The sequence below is a fragment of the Rattus norvegicus genome, chromosome 7 (assembly GCF_036323735.1).
Source record: "Rattus norvegicus strain BN/NHsdMcwi chromosome 7, GRCr8, whole genome shotgun sequence".
NCBI lineage: Eukaryota > Metazoa > Chordata > Mammalia > Rodentia > Muridae > Rattus > Rattus norvegicus.
Window position 1 is genome coordinate 67,239,955 of NC_086025.1, and position 18,796 is coordinate 67,258,750.

Below are 18,796 nucleotides of genomic sequence, written 5' to 3' on the forward strand. Positions count from 1 at the left end.
CCGAGAGCAGAAAAGAAAGGGAAGAACCAAGATGAAGGCAGAGAAGGATGACCCAGATCCATGTCTTATCTACATGAGCAGTTTATATCATTATCAATTGGTTGTGAGTTTATTATGCAGACATTCTGTGGAATTTGAATTTACTGATATAAATCTGATTGATACATTATAAGCTTATTGAGTTTTGATTTTAACGGGTTGCTGCAAGTCGTGACTATAACCACAGTGGTCAGACACTGGAAATGTGAGCAGAGTCCGCAGCTAGAGAGCCACGAGATAGGTGGACTCTATGGAACTGCCGTGGCGACCACTCCCCTTGGGAACTAGGTGATAGAGTTACAATAAGGCGGCTGCTGCCAGGCTCAGAGAGAATAGCCAGTGCAGCCTGGAATGGAGATAGGAGCTTAGCAGGTAAGAGGCTTTGCTGACTGAGATGAAAATACCTCACAGATGCCATGTGGCCCACCAGAGCCAGATAGCCCAGGATGGTAGTGAATCTTTATTAATATTTACCACAATAAGTTTTTAAAGTTTCATTAAGTTTTTGTTAATTAGCTTATTCTTATTTATATTTTTTAAACCAGTGTCCCATTTTTTTAAAGAAGCATTTATTTTATGTATATGAGTACACTGTAACTATTTTCAGACACACCAGAAGAAGACATTGGATCTTATTACAGATGGTTGTGAGCCACCATGTGGTTGCTAGGAATTGAACTCAGGACTTCTAGAAGAGCAGTCAGTGCTCTTAACCACTGAGCCATTTCTCCAACTCCCTTTCATTTATATTTTTGAAGATAAAGAATGTACATAGTGACTGAAATTATTTCACAATTGTTCTGAGTAATATAAGCTTAACCAGTTCGTTTTACTTCGGTATTATATTTTTAACCTCAGGATTCAGATGATGATAAGGAAAAAGGAGAAGGAGCTCTTCCAACTGGAAAATCTAAAAAGAAAAAAAAGAAAAAGAAGAAGCAAGGTGAAGATAACTCTATCACCCAGGTAAAGTCCCCGAACAATGAACATGCATCATGGTGCACCCACTGTGGGCGGTTATGGGAAGATGATGTGTAAGCACTAAGAGAGTGTATAGAGATAAAGGACAGCATGTGAACAATTATAAAAATGTGAGCGCTTGGCTGCATATAGTATGTATGTATACCCACAGAGGTCAGGAGAACCCATCAGATCCCCCAGAACTAAAGTTATGGATAGTTGTGAACTACAGCATGCACGATGGTGATCAGACCCAATTCTAGTACAAAAGCAGCAAATGATCCTGGCTACTGCCCTCTCCAAAGAGTTCTTAACATGTGATAGTTGGACATTAGAGAATTGCTATATTATATTATTATAGTAAAAGTTGTATTACCCTAAAAAATACCAAGGATTTATTTATATTTTTAAAGCTAAGTCAAATTGGATGTATTTTTATTATGAAATGGTGAGGTGGGAAAGACAGCACAAGGTCATCCATAACAAAACAAATTCCAGAGGTTCTTTTAGCTTCACCAGCCTGTGATGGGACAGACCTAGGTCTGCTTCCATTTTCCTTTCCACCTGTCTTCTAATCCTCCTCTCTAGTGTTAACATTCCTCAGGGAACATCCTACCTATTTCCTGCCTCCAAACCTGCCAACACCATTTTTTGGCTTTCTCCATACTGTTAACTCACCATGGGCTGGAGAGATGGCTCAGTGGTTAAGAGCACCGACTGCTCTTCCAGAGGTCCTGAGTTCAATTCCCAGCAACCACATGGTGGCTCACAACCATCTGTAAAGAGATCCAATGCCCTCTTCTGGTGTGTCTGAAGACAACTACAGTGTTCTTATATATAATAAATGAATAAATCTTTAAAAAAAAACCTCACCATGACCTTCCGTATACTTCAGAAGTAGTCCGCCAAGATGGAGCTTACATCACTTTGCATCAGTGAGACTCTCTGAAGTACTGTGGGGTCAAGGATAATACATCATTTTCCACAAACCACTTGGTTGTGAAGTGTAAGTGTTCCAGGGTTTCCTAAACTTATTTAACCATCTAATCTTCAAAAACAGTAGAAAACAAAAGCCTTGGGAGATGAAAGATAAAATGTTGGACTCCGTGGTCCTGAAAAAACATGATCCATGTACTCCTCATGCCGTGAGTCCAGCCTGGACCTCTAATCTGTCCCTAATCTCTGACTTCCTAGAGGACCATTTCTTTATAAACGAAATGGAGGTTGGGAAATGGTTCATTTGCTGAAGGACCTGCTACACAAACACCTGAGTTTGAATCCTTAGAACCCACAGGAAGAAACTAGGCATGGTGACGTGTGCCTATAATGGTCTCAGCAGGGAAGGGCAGACAGGGTTAGAGACATGTGAATCCCTGGAACTGTCCAGCCAAGCTCACCAGCGAGCAACCCTGTCTCAGAAAAAGTAAAATGTGGCTGGCTGGATTTGGTATTCCATACCTTTTAATCCTAGTTCTTAGGAGTTCAACACTATGAGACCCTGTCTGGAGAAGTGGGGAAAAACCTACACGCTGAACTTAAATTCACATCAGAATTTTTAGTTGCTATTCAAACTCACTACTGTCATGTCACATTTTATAGAATAGCAATATTGGAAGGAGGCTTTTTTTTTTTTTAAGATTTATTTATTCATTTATTATATATAAGTACACTGTAGCTGTCTTCAGATACACCAGAAGAGGGCATCGGATCCCATTACAGATGGTTGTGAGCCACCATGTGGTTGCTGGGAATTGAACTCAGGGCCTCTGGGAGAAAAGTCAGTGCTCTTAACCGCTGAGCCATCTCTCCAGCCCAAGGCTTTTTTTTTAATGGCATTTATTTATGTGTGTGTGTCGCAGCATGTATGTAGAGAGAGGTCAGAGACCAACTTCTGGGAAGTCAGTTCTCTCCACTGTGTGAGTACTAGGGATCAGATCCAAGCTGGCCTGGTAGCAAGTGAGTATTCTCAGTGTCTGGGATGGAAAGTTTTGTAGTCATCTTGGGCAGTTGTTAGAACAGTCACTAGAAATGGCATTCCCATGCATTGACGTGCAGTACATTCTGTGTGTTCTTTATGTATGTAAGCATGTAATGTGACTTAGGATTATTTTGTTAAAACTTTAAAAATGCAGACAATGAAAATGGAATACATTAAAACTTAGATAGGACCTTGGAAATTTCCTGTTCAAACTTTTACAGTTAAGGGACTAAAGAAACAAACCAAGACATTAGTCCCTGACATTACATTTCTTAAGTCATGTCATGACATATTGGCGTCCTCTATACCCCCTTTATATTTGTACATATAAACACATTACTCCTTGAAGTCACTGAATGAAGTGCTGTTTTTAGAGTCTCGTTTCCTCTCGTAAATTAAATGCTAAGTTTATTTTCTTCCAGTTCTCTTTGACCACAAAGGCTCCCATTCTGGGATGTGTGTTAGGATATATAATTTAAGGGAACAGGATTTCACTCTGCAACTCAAGCTGGCCTTGAACTTATAGCAATCTTCCTGCCTTGACCTTCCTAGTATTGAGATTACAGCCATAAGCTTGGACACCTTAGGGTGTCTTCAGGACAGTAACAAAGTCAATTCTAATCAGTAAAGAGTGATTGCTATAATCAATTATTATAGTCATCAAGAAGTTTAATATAATAAACAGCTTTCTTCTGCAGGACACAGAAGACCTAGAAAAGGACACTAGAGAAGAGCTTCCAGTGAATACCTCGAAAGCCCGTCCAAAACAGGAGAAAGCTTGTTCCCTGAAGACCATGAGCACTAGTGATCCAGTTGAAGTACTCATCAAAAATAGCCAGGTAACTTTTAATGAATAATAAAGTTTTGTTACCTTAGTAATTATACAGTAATCAATATTTTACTGAAGTACTATGATAAACATATGAAATGAGGCAAGCACAAAGAGAACCTGAAACGAAATCTAGAACAAGCCACGGATGGCAGTTCACACCTTTAATCCCAGCACTCCGAAGGCAGACGCAGGTGGATCGATATGAGTTCAAGGGCAACCTGGTCTACAAAGCAAGTTCCAGGTACTACCTGTAGTTTCAAGCACCCACTATCAATCATAAAACCGATCCCCCCCAGTGCTAAAGGGGATCACCATATGATGCTTCCTCCTAAAGAATAGAGGACCAAAGAGAAAGTGCTTTTACCAGCCACAGTGACCCAAAGTATATACCTTATTGTGATCAGTTCAGTTTCCCAAAATGTAACATTTGTTTACATTTTTGATAGTAATTTTTAGAGTTTTTTATTATTATTTTGCTTCAGTTTGTTTTGGTTTTGCTTTGTTATTATTGTTTGAGACAAGGTTTCATATATTACTGGCTGATTTTTTACTGTCTAGCCAAAGCTGGCATAAATTCCTGAACCTCCTGTCTCCGTATCCCAATTACTTGGATTTTAGCCATGTACCTTCCTTTGTACCTGACAGTGACAAAAAAATTTTTTAAAGATTTATTTATTTGTTTTATGTATGTGAGTACACTGTAGCTCACACCAGAAGGTTCAGACACACCAGGAAAGGGCATCAGATCCCATTACAGGTGGTCATGAGCTTATCCGCTAAGCCATCTCTAGCCCCCAACAATTTTTTTTTAATTTCTTTATTTTGTGTATGAGTACACTGTCGCTGTCTTCAGATACATCTCTCCAGTCCCCAACAAATTTTTTTCGTCACTAGAAGTCCAATGCGCTATCCATTGCGCCACAGAGCCACCTCCAACAAATTTTTTTAATCACATGCCTTCTATGGAAAAATTGATGGGTCAAAAAAGACTAATTATGAAAGGTGACATGAAATAAAAACATAGTTTCTAATTGGGTAACCTGCAGTGGTATGGGGGGGGTGGCTCATAAATTTGAATGTTTTAGTCATGAGAGAGTAAAACTCTTTGATAGGGGGCTGGAGAGGTGTCTCAGTGTTAAGAGCACTAACTGCTCTTCCAGAGGTCCTGAGTTCAAATCCCAGCAACCACATGGTGGCTCACAACCATCTGTAATGGGATCCGATGCCCTCTTCTGGTGTGTCTGAAGACAGCCACAGTGTACTTGTATATAATAAATAAATCTTAAAAAAAAAAAAAAAACTTTGATAGGATTAGAAGGCGTGGCCTTATTGGTGTGTCATTAGCAGAGGGCTAGAGGGCTTTGAAGCTTCATATGCCATGCTAGATCTAGTTTCTGTGTGTAGATCAGAGTGTAGGGCTCAGCTACTGCTTTGCTGCCATCTGCGCCCCACGCTCCCTACCACAATACCTAACTCTGAAACTGGAAGCAAGCACCCAGTCAAATGCTTTATTTTATTAAGAGTTGCCTTAGCCATGGTGGCTCTAAACAAAAATATAATGTTGTTATACACTGAGCCTTATTAAAATAAGGGGCTAGAAAGTTGGCTCTGGTTGGGAAGACCTTTTGCTCTTGCAGACCAGGGTTTGGGTCCCAGCACCCACATGGTGGCTCACAACTGTGCGTAACTCCAGTTGAGCACCAAGCACATGAAACACATATTTGTAGGCAAAACACAAATAAAATAAATCTTAAAGGTGTAAATAAAATAACATTTTACTGAATTGCCTGACTCACACATTCAGAAATTCTTTTTGAGGTCTATGAACAGTGGACAAGCCATAGCACCTTATCTGATGAAATCTTTACAGTAGTAGACTGGCTTTGACAAACAGTGCTGCTAAAAGAAGGGACAGTGGCAGCACTGTTCTAAAACAGTGATAGTCATAGTCACAGGTAGATTCGATACATTTAAATCCCTAAAAGTATTCTGAGGTAAAAGGATTTAATCTCAGTATACATAAAGGTGCTTACTATTATTGCAAAGAATAGTTTGACACTCTGGTGTTTTATTTAAATTATGCTTGAGGTCATCTTATAAAAATGAGCCTTTGTATGAGTAGATGTAAGTAAAGTGAGAAAATAAAATGGAAAGGTGAGAAGTATGTAGTAGAGCTGCAGACATGAGGTAGTGTACGGAGCTACATGCACATAGCCAGTCAGTGCCTCTACAGAAGGACAGAGTGCTGAGCACACATCACTTCTCTTGTGTCTGTAGAGCCAGGAAGAGTAGGAGCAAGAGAAACACAGCTTCTCCTTTGTTCTGAGTGACAGTGGAGGTGAAGCTGGCCAGTGAAAAGGTCCACTCATCTCTCATAGCCCCAAAGCACTCCGGATAAGTGTTCTCACTATTGCCCTGACTGGTCACTACCCTACACTTGTTACTTTCATTGCTAGACTCCATATCTGAAGATGTAGACAGGTCAGTGCAATCAGCAGCACCATTCCCACAGTCTGCTTGTGGGATGCACAAGCTGCTGCCGCTGTTTGCGATATCCTTAGTTGTTAAGGAGGTTAGGGTGTGTCAGCAAGGATGCCCTGAGTTCAGAGCCAACCTAGGCCAGCCTGGGTTATGAGACTTGAAGTCCCAAAAGGAGAGAAAAAAAATGAATAAATATTTTTGTCTTTTAACAGTTTTGATGAATTCAAAGCTGGCAGACATTGATTAAATTTTTCTGATGAGTCAGGAAAATGAAAAAGTGGAATTATTCCCTCTAACTTGAGATTCAATAGCTATTCTAATTTTTTTTTCAATGTAGGCAACATAATAATCAAACTAATTGGATAGCCCACTATGGAATATTCATTCTGCCAGGTAGCCCAGGTTAGTAGAGATGATTTTTTGAAAAAAGCTTTTCCCCTCAAAATTAGATTTTTCTAATTTTGACCTGTATATGTTTAAGTGTTGACTGTCCTGGAACTCCATCTGTAGACCAGGCTGGCCTAGGACTCACAGATGTCTCCTCCCTCTGCCTCTGGAGTATTGGGGTTAAGGGCAGCTGCCACCGCCACCAGGCAGAGCTTATAGTTTTTCTCTCCAACTGTATGTATGCATAGATGGTATCGATGATAGCGTGTTTAGTGGTGACTCTAGAGGGCAGAAATGAATTCCGTTGCTACATGTAAACTAATTAGAAGCCATTTTAATTTTGCTTGCTGTTAGTCTCTGGATACTGCTTCATTTATTATATGAAATTAATGTAAAATTCTGAGCCAGTTTTATTCCAAAATAGCCTATCAAGACTCTTCCACCTGCTATCTCTGCCGAGCCATCTGTTACTTTATCAAAGGGTGACTCTGACAAGAGCTCTTCCCAAGTGCCACCGATGTTACAAGACACAGACAAACCCAAGTCAAATGCTAAGCAAAACAGTGTGCCTCCCTCACAGAGTAAGTGCTTTGTTTGTCTTGCTTTTTTTTCTTACATCGTATAAGATCTTAGCCATCTGGTGGGATAGAAGAGCAGCCCTGCCTTCTAAAAGTGTGTGCTTCCTTGTAACTTCACAGGCTTGGGTTGTGAGGGCCAGGCTGCTACATGAATGTAAGCAACAAGGGTGATGAGAAGCCCACTTGGGCTTGCCTGCTCACTTGGCCCCTTGCCCTTTGATCTGCACATGTCCCCAGGGCTCCATGTTGCTCCTTTCCCTCCTTCAGCGGGATGGAGAAGAAAAAACAGATTCTGTAGGTTGCCACCAGTTGAGTATCAGCAGTTACATAGAGTTAATACCCTGGGTTGGAAAGGAAGGGAGGTAGAGAATAGCTAACTTAAAAATACCCAAGACTAGAAACCTTAAACAGTAAAATTTGAACATTAATAGTTTTTCATTGTTGTCACTTTTTGTTTTGAGGGCATGTTTTGGGTTATGTTTCATTTTTTTGTTCTGTTGTTGTTTTGAGACATGCCTTGCCTGTCCTGGAACTCAGTTATCTACCTGCCTCCCTAGTGCAGGGATTAAAGGCATGCACCACCACTACCTTGCACATAGTTGTTACTTTTACATTGTTGATAAATACTGATTATCGTCCTTGTGATTTTTTTCTCTTCCCCTTTTTTCTCTTTTAGCCAAGTCTGAAACTAATTGGGAATCTCCAAAACAAATAAAAAAGAAGAAAAAGGCCAGACGGGAAACGTGAATTTTTTTCCTAAATTGGACATGTGTTTACAAACACTGTCTTGAAGATTATGCTGTTTATGCAATAATTTGTGAACATGTACAGAGTTTTATATAAATTTAAACCAATTTTTAAAACAAAACTGAACACAACCACCATAAAATGGAATCAAAGGAAAGTTAATTTATGAAATTAAGAGGTCAACAATACATACTACAGTGCTGGAAGACACTCGGGAGAGACTTTGCAATTGAACGAGAATGATCATAATTTAAGAATATTATCCTGGTTTTACAACAGTTCCCTGTTTACAACAGATTGTGCCCTGTTTCATCTGCAGCTGAGGAATAATGGATTCTGATTAGAGAGAAGGCTGCCTAGAAGCCAGTAGGCAAGTCCTTGGATCTTATGCACGACCTTAGACCATTTGAATCTGTTTTATGCTTAAATCAAAGTGCTTTGATTAAATGCATACCTGCCATATCTTTACCTATTTGTTGTAGCAATTTGTATTAAAAGAATCACAAGTGCAAATAAAAGGTCATTTATCATTTATTTAACTAAACTGTCTTGGTTTAGTTTACAGTTCTTTAAAAGTTCTAAATTAAAACATTGAAAAATGCAATTGACAGACACCTGTATGGCTTACAAAGTTATTTTTGATAGTCTTGCATTACTTGAATTATTCAAAGTAACAGTATATTTTAAATTAAGAAAGGTAAATATATTATTTGTTTGATACATTAAGACTGAGACTAACAGTGCTCTTGTTTATGATTTGAAAACTTTTCAGGCAAAATCCAACTTAATATTTTTCCTTTCCCTAGCAATTTTCCAGTGTCAACTCTTAGTTGCTAGTAATTTTTTACCTTAAAAATAAAGTAATTCGCAACTTTTGAGCATACGACGGAGAATGGAAAAGTAGTCAGACAGCTTTAATTGACATTGTGGAGACCTCCGGTTATCAGGAATACATTTTTTTACTGCCTTAACCTCCTGTAGTGCGTAGAATATGCATCAATTTCTTGAAGGGGATTCATGTTTTTATAAGAATTTTCATGTAACTATTGCAATTGTGGTCAAAAAAAGGAACATTTTCTGCTTGAAACTGTGTTGATTTAAATGACGTATGATCTGTCACCATTTTCAGGCACTGTGTGATTCCTAGGAAAGTGGCAGGCCTCTCTGTAACTGTTAATAGTGCATGCTCGGCCATGTACACTGTAAATAGCCTTTACCAAACGTGTTTGACAAGGACCATAATTAACATCACTTTAGTGAATTGTAATTTTAAAAAAGCCATGATTTATTGATGTGAGCGGCTTGTTTTCGTGTGGCGCCAGGAATGAACCTGTTTAAAAGCTATAACCAATGGTACTGATCTATCCATTAAATACTGTCCTTATATTTGACTGTAGTTTAATAGTATTGTCAACTAGGAAAGCTACAAGATGTAAAATGGTTTTCGTTCTGTTGAAGACTGGCCTTATTAATGGACAGCTTTCCTCAGAAGTGATTAACAACTTTTTTTATTGGGTGTTAACATCTGTTTCAGGAACATGGCAGTATGTTTACATGTTGTCAGAAGTTTTGTTTGATTGAATGGGATTTCTAAATTAACTTACTTGTTTAAATAAATTCAGAAATGGATAGCATTGTTTTTATTTGCTTCACTATTGGGGTAAATAATAGCTGATGTGCCAGGAATGGAGCCTTCAGATGGCTGCTGTGAGCTTCATGTTCCCTCAGGGGATGCCACGCTATGTCTCAAGGAGAAGTTGATAGGGAGTCTGTAATTACAGAGTGTGCCAAAAGGTCAGTGCTCACAAGTTTAATTGAACTCTCTCAACTCTACCTCACTGTTCCTTTTCCTTATAATTCTCTGGGCTAGAACAAATAAGAAACTTTATTTTTCACTTCAATGTCTCCGGATGCAATCACTTATAGGAGGTGGCACCTACACCAGGTAGCAAGAATACCGTCTTTTTGCAGAGGAATATATAATGGGGGGAAGCAGAGTGACACTGGGTGGGTCAGTGTGGAGGTGGCCTCTATGCCTGCCTTCTCTCTGGCTTGCGAGCCAGGCAGTGTGTGTGTGTGTGTGTGTGTGTGTGTGTGTGTGTGTGTGTGTGTGTGTGTGTGTGTGAAGGAGGCAGGTATATGAGTGAAAATTAATCATTCACTGCTCTTTGCCTCTGTATAGATCTTTGTGTGGCAGGGCAGGGATTTCTTGTCACTGATCAGAGGAACTGGTTTCTGCCATCAACTCAGAAAACTCTGAGATTTAGGTAATGGTGATTAGAGAGTGGCAACAGAAGACTGGGTATTCTCTGCTGGCCGGAATGAGGGCCCCTGATGCCACCTGTTTCCCCAAAAGGCTCTCTGAAAAGCCTTTCTGTTGTGGGGCGGGGCATGGGCATGTCAGAGTTCTCCAACTGCATTGTCCCTATCTTATACCCTAAATTGAGAAACAGTTGAGAGAGTCCAAAAAGAAAGTTGAAATAAAATATCATTAATGTAATTTACCTTGTTTAATTTGTGCATGCATTTTATTGGGGAGGGGAGGTTGGAATAATTTATCTAAAACTAATGGTATTATTTCATAGGCTAATCCAGTTTGTATTTGAGTTAAAGATCCCAGAGGGTAGTAATTAATTACAGAGTTTAGTTTTTCTTAATTAAAAGCAGTCCTCTATTAATATAGTATGAAATGTCAAAATTTAGGATTTAAGTTTAAGGTCTAATGGCTATTTTAAAGTTTTTCTGTAAACTCATTGCACAAACTGGAATTGGAATTGCTTTCAAAAGACTTGGGAAATGAAAATGTGTCATGTAAGATGCACTGAGTGTTGTAAATAAAATACTGTTTTTGTTTTGTTTAAAATGTTTGTTACATTCTCTGTGGGAATGTGGGCACTTTGTCCTTATATGTCATGGTCTAATAAGATAACAGGCCTTTAGTTCATGGGTTTTATTTTTCCTTTTGTTAAAACCATCATTTCAGGCTTTGCAACAAATCCAATATTTGAAGTTAAACACCTCTGAAAATGCGGCGATGTGCAACTGGGCGTGGTTATACACCGCTTTAATCCCAGCACTCAGGAGGCAGAGACAGACAGATACCTGAAAGTTTGAGGCTACTACTCTACACACTGAGTTCTGGGACATAGTGAGACCCTGTCTGGGGCCTGTGGTGGTGGGTGAAGGGTTGGTCAAAAGAAAGAGAATGAGCACTTATATAGTGTCCTCCATGGGAAACAACCATAGTAGTTAGTAGGTGTGTCCTTTTAGGTTAAAGGAATTGAAGTAGAATTTGGCATGCATTCATTGGTATGTAGTTAGTCAGAAACATCCCTGGGCCTTGCTGGCAGCCTGTCTAATCAAATTGTTGAGTTCCAGGTTCAGAGAGACCCTGCCTTTATAAAGGTAGAAAGAGTTGTCTAGGGGCTGGGGATTTAGCTCAGTGGTAGAGCGCTTGCCTAGCAAGCGCAAGGCCCTGGGTTCGGTCCCCAGCTCCCAAAAAAAGAAAAAAAAAAAAAGAGTTGTCTAAGGACGCCTGTGTTAGTCTATACACACGCACAAACATAAATATATACTTACAGATGGTCTGGGATATAGCCAGTATACTGTAGAGCGGTGGGGAACCTTCTGTGTTGTTTCCTGGTTGAAGAACAGATGGTTTTCACTACACACACCTATCAGCACCTAAGCCATTTGGAAAAAGCATTTCCCAGAAAATGTTCATAGACATCACTCCCAAGACTTAATTTGCAAAAGTTGCTCGGTTCCATCATATAAAGAATTGAGTGGTAGTGGCAAGGAATAGCTCTTACTCAAGGTCCCTGTTGAGCAGATTCATATTTTATGCTTCTGTTACTGAAAGACCCCAGCTTAACAGCAGTAACGCCATTTTGCAAGGCTGTACTTAAGATGACTGGTTCAGGGAAAGGTTAGAACACTGAGTACACAGCGGCTGCCAAGCAGGATGTGTTTGGTTGAAGGCCTGGCAACAGGACGACTTCGGTTGAGCACCTGATAATAAAAAAAAAAAAGCCCCGGGAGAGGTCCCACACCCTGGTGGGGGGCCGAGTCAGTCGTTATGTTCCAAGAAGGTAGCTAAGAAACTTGCCCCCGGGCTGAACCCTTGGGGGGGCCGAGTCAGTCGTTATGTTTCAGGAAGGTAGCTAGGAAACTTGCCCCCGGGCTAAACCCTTGCCATATTAGAATCCACCAATTATATCCCTGTAACCATGCATCTGCTTCTGTATGCTTGCTTCTGCTCCCCAAAATCCTATAAAAGCCCATCCTTGGTTCCGTGGGGCGCGCCAGTCCCCCGAGTGACTGAAGCGCCCGCAGGTGCCTGTGCCTGTGTATCCCGACAATAAACCAAATCCTCTTGCTGATTGCATCCTGTGGTGTCTCGGTCTGGTCTTTGGAGTTGGAGGATCTCCATCCCGAGGGAAAGTTCTCCCTGAGAGCTTTTCATTTGGTGCGTTGGCCGGGAAAGGAGATCCTCCACCCAGGGACCACCGACCACCCACTGGGAGGTAAGCCGGCCGGCGTCTGTCTGTCTGTCTGATTTTGTCTCGTTCTGCCTTATTCTGTCTGTTCTGTGAGCGCTCAGCCAGGTTCTGTGAGCGCTCAGCCAGGTCTGTTCTGTGAGCGCTCAGCCAGGTTCTGTGAGCGCTCAGCCAGGTCTGTTCTGTGAGCGCTCAGCCAGGTCTATTCTGTGAGTGCTCAGCCAGGTCTGTTCTGTGAGTGCTCAGCCAGGTCTGTTCTGTGAGTGCTCAGCCAGGTTCTGTGAGCGCTCAGCCAGGTTGTTTGGAATTTGGGCGGGACGAAGAAGGAGCTGACGAGCTCGGACTTCTCGCCCCGCAGCCCTGGAAGACGTCCCAAGGGTGTTAGGGGCCCGACTTTTCGGGGCCCAATCTGGGAGGAGAAAGATCCAGACTAACAGCACCTCTGTCTGTATTTTTGGCTTTCAGAGGGCCCCGGACCTTTGCCACCTCCATCTGACTTTTTGCTTTCAGTTTGGTACCAAAGCCGTGCAGCACGCCTGTCTGTTGTTTGTTTGACTGTTGGTGTTGTTTGTTTTCTCTGTGTTCTAATCTTCCTTAGAACTAACATGGGACAGTCCCTAACAATGCCCCTAAGTCTCACTCTTGATCATTAGAAAGACGTCCACGACCGGGCACACAACCAGTCCGTCGAGGTTAAAAAAGGAAAATGACAGACTCGGAGCGGGATGGCCAGTGAATGGCACATTTAATAAGATCATTATTTTACAGGTTAAAGATTGGGTCGTCCACGGACATCCTGACCAGGTTTCTTATATTATCACTTGAGAGAGTCTCGCCTTAATCCCCCCCCGGGCGGAACCCTTCGTGGACCCGAATTGGCCTCCCCTCAACCCCCAGCCTGTCCCCTCGGCCCCGCCCGGTCTGCCGGCCACGTCTTCCTCTCTCTACCTTTGTGAAATCAGAGCCTTCTAAGAAACCTGTCCTCCCGGCAGACCCAAACTCCCCTCTCATAGATCTTCTCTCTGACAGGCCCAGCTAAAACGGAGGAGGCAGAGCCGCCGGCCAGATCAGTTGCCGGGCCACAGTCTGATAAGGGTTTCTCCCCTGTCGCAGGGAGATTGCGCAATAAGCGCGAGGTGATGCCAGATTCAACCTCCCAGGCTTTCCCCCTTAGACAGGGAACCGGTGGCCAGACCCAATACTGGCCGTTTTCAGCAGCTGACATTTACAATTGGAAACAACACAACCCTTCTTTCTCCAAAGATCCGGTGGCACTCACCGACCTAATAGAATCTGTTTTACTTACCCACCAGCCTACTTGGGATGACTGCCAACAGCTCTTACAGGCTCTCTTAAACTCAGAAAAAAAAACAAAGAGTGTTCCTAGAGGCCAGAAAGCATGTTCTGGGAGATGATGGGCGTCCCACCCAGCTGCCTGAGGACCAAACTGGGATTTTAATACAGCTGAAGGTAAGGGACACCTACGCCTTTATCGCCAGACGCTTCTAGCGGGTCTCCGAGGGGCTATATGACGCCCTACTAATTTGGCTCAGGTAAAACAGGTATTACAAGAAGCAGGGGAAACTCCCTCCGCCTTTCTAGAGAGACTTAAGGAGGCCTACCGTATGTACACTCCCTATGACCCAGATGACCCAGGACAAATGACGAGTGTCTCTATGTCCTTCATCTGGCAGGCTGCTCCAGATATCAGGACTAAGTTACAGAGGTTAGAAAATTTGCAGGGCTATACATTACAGGATTTACTTAAAGAAGCTAAAAAGATTTTTAATAAGAAACTAAGAATTGAGTCGAATCTTGGCCGCCGTAGTTCAGGGCCAAAAAGGAAGGGAGATAGCGGGGGAGCTCGAAAGGGGCTGAAGCTGGATAAAGATCAATGTGCCTATTACAAAGAGAAAGGGCACTGGGCCAGAGAGTGCCCCAAGAAGCCTGGCGGACCCCGAAAGCCTCGACCACGAACCTCCCTCTTGGCTCTAGATAAAGATTAGGGAGGTCAGGGCCAGGAGCCCCCCCCCCCCGAGCCCAGGGTAACGCTTAAGTTGGGGGGCAGCCGGTTACTTTCCTGGTAGACACAGGAGCCCAGCATTCAGCCCTCACCCAAGCTTCAGGACAACTCAGCGACCGGACGGCCTGGGTACAAGGAGCTACTGGTGAGAAACAATACCGATGGACTACGGACCGCCGGGTTCAGCTGGCTACGGGTAAGGTGACCCATTCCTTCTTACATGTTCCAGACTGCCTGTACCCTCTGCTGGGCCGTGACCTGCTCACCAAACTAAAAGCACAAATTCATTTTGAGGAAGGAGGGACCCAAATAACTGGCCCCCACGGAACTCCCCTTCAAGTTCTAACCCTATGAACCGGGACAGGACACTGGCTTGGACAGAGACTGGTGGGATGGGGTTGGCGCTCCAACAGCCCCCCTTAATTACAACTCCAGTCTCCATAAAACAATACCCCCTGTCACATGAAGCTTATCAAGGTATAAGGCCTCACATTATGAGGCTTCTGGATCAAGGCATCCTAGTCCCCTGCCGGTCGCCTTAGAATACGCCTCTTTTGCCTGTTAAGAAACCCGGCACTGGAGATTATAGGCCAGTACAAGACTTGAGAAAGGTCAACAAGAGGATAGAAGATATTCATCTGACTGTTCCAAACCCTTACAATTTGCTCAGTAACTGTTCATTGATGAGAAACGGGTATGCTAAAGGGGTCCTAACACAAAGGTTGGGACCCTGAAAACGCCCTGTGGCCTACCTGTCTAAGAAATTGGACCCTGTGGCCTCCGGCTGGCCACCGTGCCTAAGGATGGTGGCTGCTATTGTTGTCCTGATCAAGGATGCTGGAAAATTGACTTTGGGACAGCCACTCACCATCCTAACACCCCACGCAGTGGAGGCCTTGGTAAAACAGCCCCCAGACCGCTGGCTCTCTAATTCCCACATGACCCACTACCAAGCCTTGTTACTGGATGCAGAACGGGTTCAGTTTGGGCCCGTAGTCGCCCTCAATCCTGCCACCTTGCTTCCTCTACCAGAGGAGACAGAACAGCATGACTGACTACAAATCCTCGCAGAAGTACATAGAACCAGGCCGGACCTATCGGACCAGCCTCTTCAGAATGCTGACCACACATGGTACACAGATGGCAGCAGCTTCTTGGCAGAGGGAGAACAAAAGGCTGGAGCTGCGGTCACTACGGAGGACAAAGTGATTTGGGCGAAAGCCCTGCCTGCTGGTACCTCCGCACAACGGGCTGAACTCATCGCCTTGACTCAGGCGCTCAAGATGGCAAAAGGTAAGAGGCTAAATATATATACAGACAGCCGTTATGCCTTTGCCACGGCACACATCCACGGGGAGATCTACCGGAGGCGGGGGCTGCTCACATCTGAGGGTAAAGATATGGCTAAAATTCTGGCCCTCTTAGAAGCCCTATTCTTGCCCAAAAGACTGAGTATTATACATTGTCCAGGACACCAGAAAGGACACAACCCAGAGGCACGAGGAAACCGGCTGGCCGATGCCACGGCTCGAGAAGCGGCCATGAGCAAACAAATCTTGCCCTTAAATAGCCCAGACCAACCCACGCCCCCACCAGTGGGACAAACTAGTTGGGTTTATGCCCATGAGGACATAGAGCTCCTAAAAATGGGGGCCATCTACCACCCTCAACTAAAACAGTGGGTCTACAAAGGAAAGACAGTTATGCCAATAAAAATGACTTTTAAATTGATCTCCTTTTTACATAAATTAACCCATTTGGGGTTTAAGAAGATGACCAGACAGAAATTTCTTGAAGAGATAAATCTGTGTTTTTTTTTGAATTGGGACAAAGCGATACAAAAGGTGACTGAGAGTTACAAAGCGTGCGCTCAGGTTAACCCGGGAAGGACCAGGATTGGACAAGGAGTTCGTCCTAGGGGACACCGTCCCGACATCCATTGGGAAATTGATTTTACTGAAATTAAACCAGGTATATATGGATACAAGTATCTCCTAGTGTTTGTAGACACCTTCTCAAGATGGGTCGAAGCCTTCCCCACAAAGCACGAGACTACAAAAATGGTCACCAAGAAGCTCCTCGAGGAAATCTTTCCCAGGTATGACATGCCTCAAGCGTTGGGGTCGGACAACGGGCCCGCTTTCATCTCCCAAGTAAGTCAGTTGGTGGCCAAATTGCTGGGGATTGATTGGAAATTACATTGTGCCTATAGACCCCAGAGTTCAGGTCAGGTAGAACGCATGAATAGAACAATTAAGGAGACTTTATCCAAACTTACGCTTGCAACTGGCTCAAAGGATTGGGTGGCCCTCCTTCCCCTAGTTCTATATCGGGCCCGGAATACCCTGGGCCCCCATGGTCTAACTCCTTTTGAAATAATGTATGGAGCACCACCCCCATTTGTCCATTTCTTTGATTCAAACATTGCTGATTTTGCTGACAGCCCTTCTCTGAGGGCCCATTTACAGGCCCTACAGATTGTACAGAGAGACGTCTGGAGACCTTTGGCCGCTGCTTACCAGGACAAGCTTGAACATCCGGTGGTGCCACACCCGTTCCAGATTAGAGACACCGTGTGGGTGCACAGACACCAGACCAAGAATCTCGAGCCACGGTGAAAAGGACCCTACACCGTCCTCCTGACTACCCCGACCGCCCTAAAGGTAGACGGAGTCTCGGCTTAGATCCACACACCACACATCAAGACAGTCCGGTCTGAGGAATTGACTAATCACAACACTACACCCCAGACATAGAGAGTTCAGCACACTCCAAACCCCTTAAAGTTAAAACTCCTACGTGGCTCCTCCTAGCCCTTTTGTGGCCTAGAGTCAGTGGGGAAATAAGCCCCCACCAGACAGAAATTTCTTGACCAAGTCGAGTGAAAGATTTCACTCAAAGTTAGCAAAAAAAAAAAAAAAAAAAATGGGGGAATGAAAGACCCCAGCTTAACAGCAGTAACGCCATTTTGCAAGGCTGTACTTAAGATGACTGGTTCAGGGAAAGGTTAGAACACTGAGTACACAGCGGCTGCCAAGCAGGATGTGTTTGGTTGAAGGCCTGGCAACAGGACGACTTCGGTTGAGCACCTGATAATAAAAAAAAAAGCCCCGGGAGAGGTCCCACACCCTGGTGGGGGGCCGAGTCAGTCGTTATGTTCCAAGAAGGTAGCTAAGAAACTTGCCCCCGGGCTGAACCCTTGGGGGGGCCGAGTCAGTCGTTATGTTTCAGGAAGGTAGCTAGGAAACTTGCCCCCGGGCTAAACCCTTGCCATATTAGAATCCACCAATTATATCCCTGTAACCATGCATCTGCTTCTGTATGCTTGCTTCTGCTCCCCAAAATCCTATAAAAGCCCATCCTTGGTTCCGTGGGGCGCGCCAGTCCCCCGAGTGACTGAAGCGCCCGCAGGTGCCTGTGCCTGTGTATCCCGACAATAAACCAAATCCTCTTGCTGATTGCATCCTGTGGTGTCTCGGTCTGGTCTTTGGAGTTGGAGGATCTCCATCCCGAGGGAAAGTTCTCCCTGAGAGCTTTTCATTACTGAGGAAGAGGCTTGATATTAGATGCTGCTAGTCTTTAACACGATCTATCTGCCCATCTAAAGCACTGATGAAGTCCATTTAGCTTTTCCAGATGTGCAGAAATTTGTCTTTAAGTCTCTGTCTCTCTTCCTCCCTCCCACACTCCCTCCTTCCCTCCCTCTCCCTTCCCCTCTCCCTCCCCCCCTCTCTGTCAGCCCAGTTTTCTGTGTAGTAGAGTCTAGAAAGAATTTCTGCTGCTCTGTAACAGCTTCAAAGCTGGGGAGTTGGCTGAAGGTAAGAGTGCTTATTGCACAAGCAGGACTGACTTCCATCCAGCATGTCTGCTTATAGCCCCAGAACTGTGGTGTGAGAGTGAGACAAAGACAGTAGGGTCATGGGCTTTGCTGGTAGCAGCCTAGGCCACCAGCCAGGCTCCATAAACGCACCAGTGTCCTACTTTTTAAATACTTTTTAACAGGACAGTGATTTCTAACTGGCATCAAGGCATACATGTGGGGTTTGGGGGGGCAGGTGGTTGGTTTTCCGTTGTGGGGTTGGTTTTTGTTGTTTTGGTTTTGGGGTTTTCTATTTTGTTCTTGGATTTTATTTGTTTTGGTTTTTCAAGACGGTAATCCCAGCACTGGTATTGGGAGGTGGAGATAGGATAGTGTCCAGAGCCAGCCTTGACTATATATTGCATTTGAAGGGGTGAGAAATGGGAAAAAAAAAAAAAAGGTGGACAAGCTAC

At 43.7% G+C, this 18,796-nt stretch overlaps 2 protein-coding genes across 7 annotated transcripts in view; both read left to right on the forward strand.

Moving 5' to 3' along the window:
- Mtdh (metadherin) overlaps positions 1–10,865 on the forward strand; it is a 58,228-nt gene extending 47,363 nt beyond the window's left edge. For 5 of the 6 annotated variants that reach the window (XM_006241520.5, XM_006241524.4, XM_006241521.4 and 2 more), the window contains 4 exons: positions 898–1,005; positions 3,676–3,816; positions 7,102–7,258; positions 7,932–10,865. In XM_006241520.5, the coding sequence (XP_006241582.1) occupies positions 898–1,005; positions 3,676–3,816; positions 7,102–7,258; positions 7,932–8,002 (477 nt within the window). In that variant the 3' untranslated portion in view covers positions 8,003–10,865. The remainder of the gene's footprint in view (positions 1–897; positions 1,006–3,675; positions 3,817–7,101; positions 7,259–7,931) is intronic. The other variant, NM_133398.2, reaches the window with a different exon arrangement.
- Positions 10,866–13,869: 3,004 nt separating this feature from the next.
- LOC134479890 (uncharacterized) lies at positions 13,870–17,987 on the forward strand. Its single transcript, XM_063264606.1, has 2 exons — positions 13,870–16,622; positions 16,968–17,987. The coding sequence occupies exons 1-2, from the start codon at positions 15,808–15,810 to the stop codon at positions 17,140–17,142; spliced, it is 990 nt and encodes a 329-aa protein (XP_063120676.1). The 5' UTR covers positions 13,870–15,807; the 3' UTR covers positions 17,143–17,987.
- The last annotated feature ends 809 nt before the right edge of the window (positions 17,988–18,796 follow it).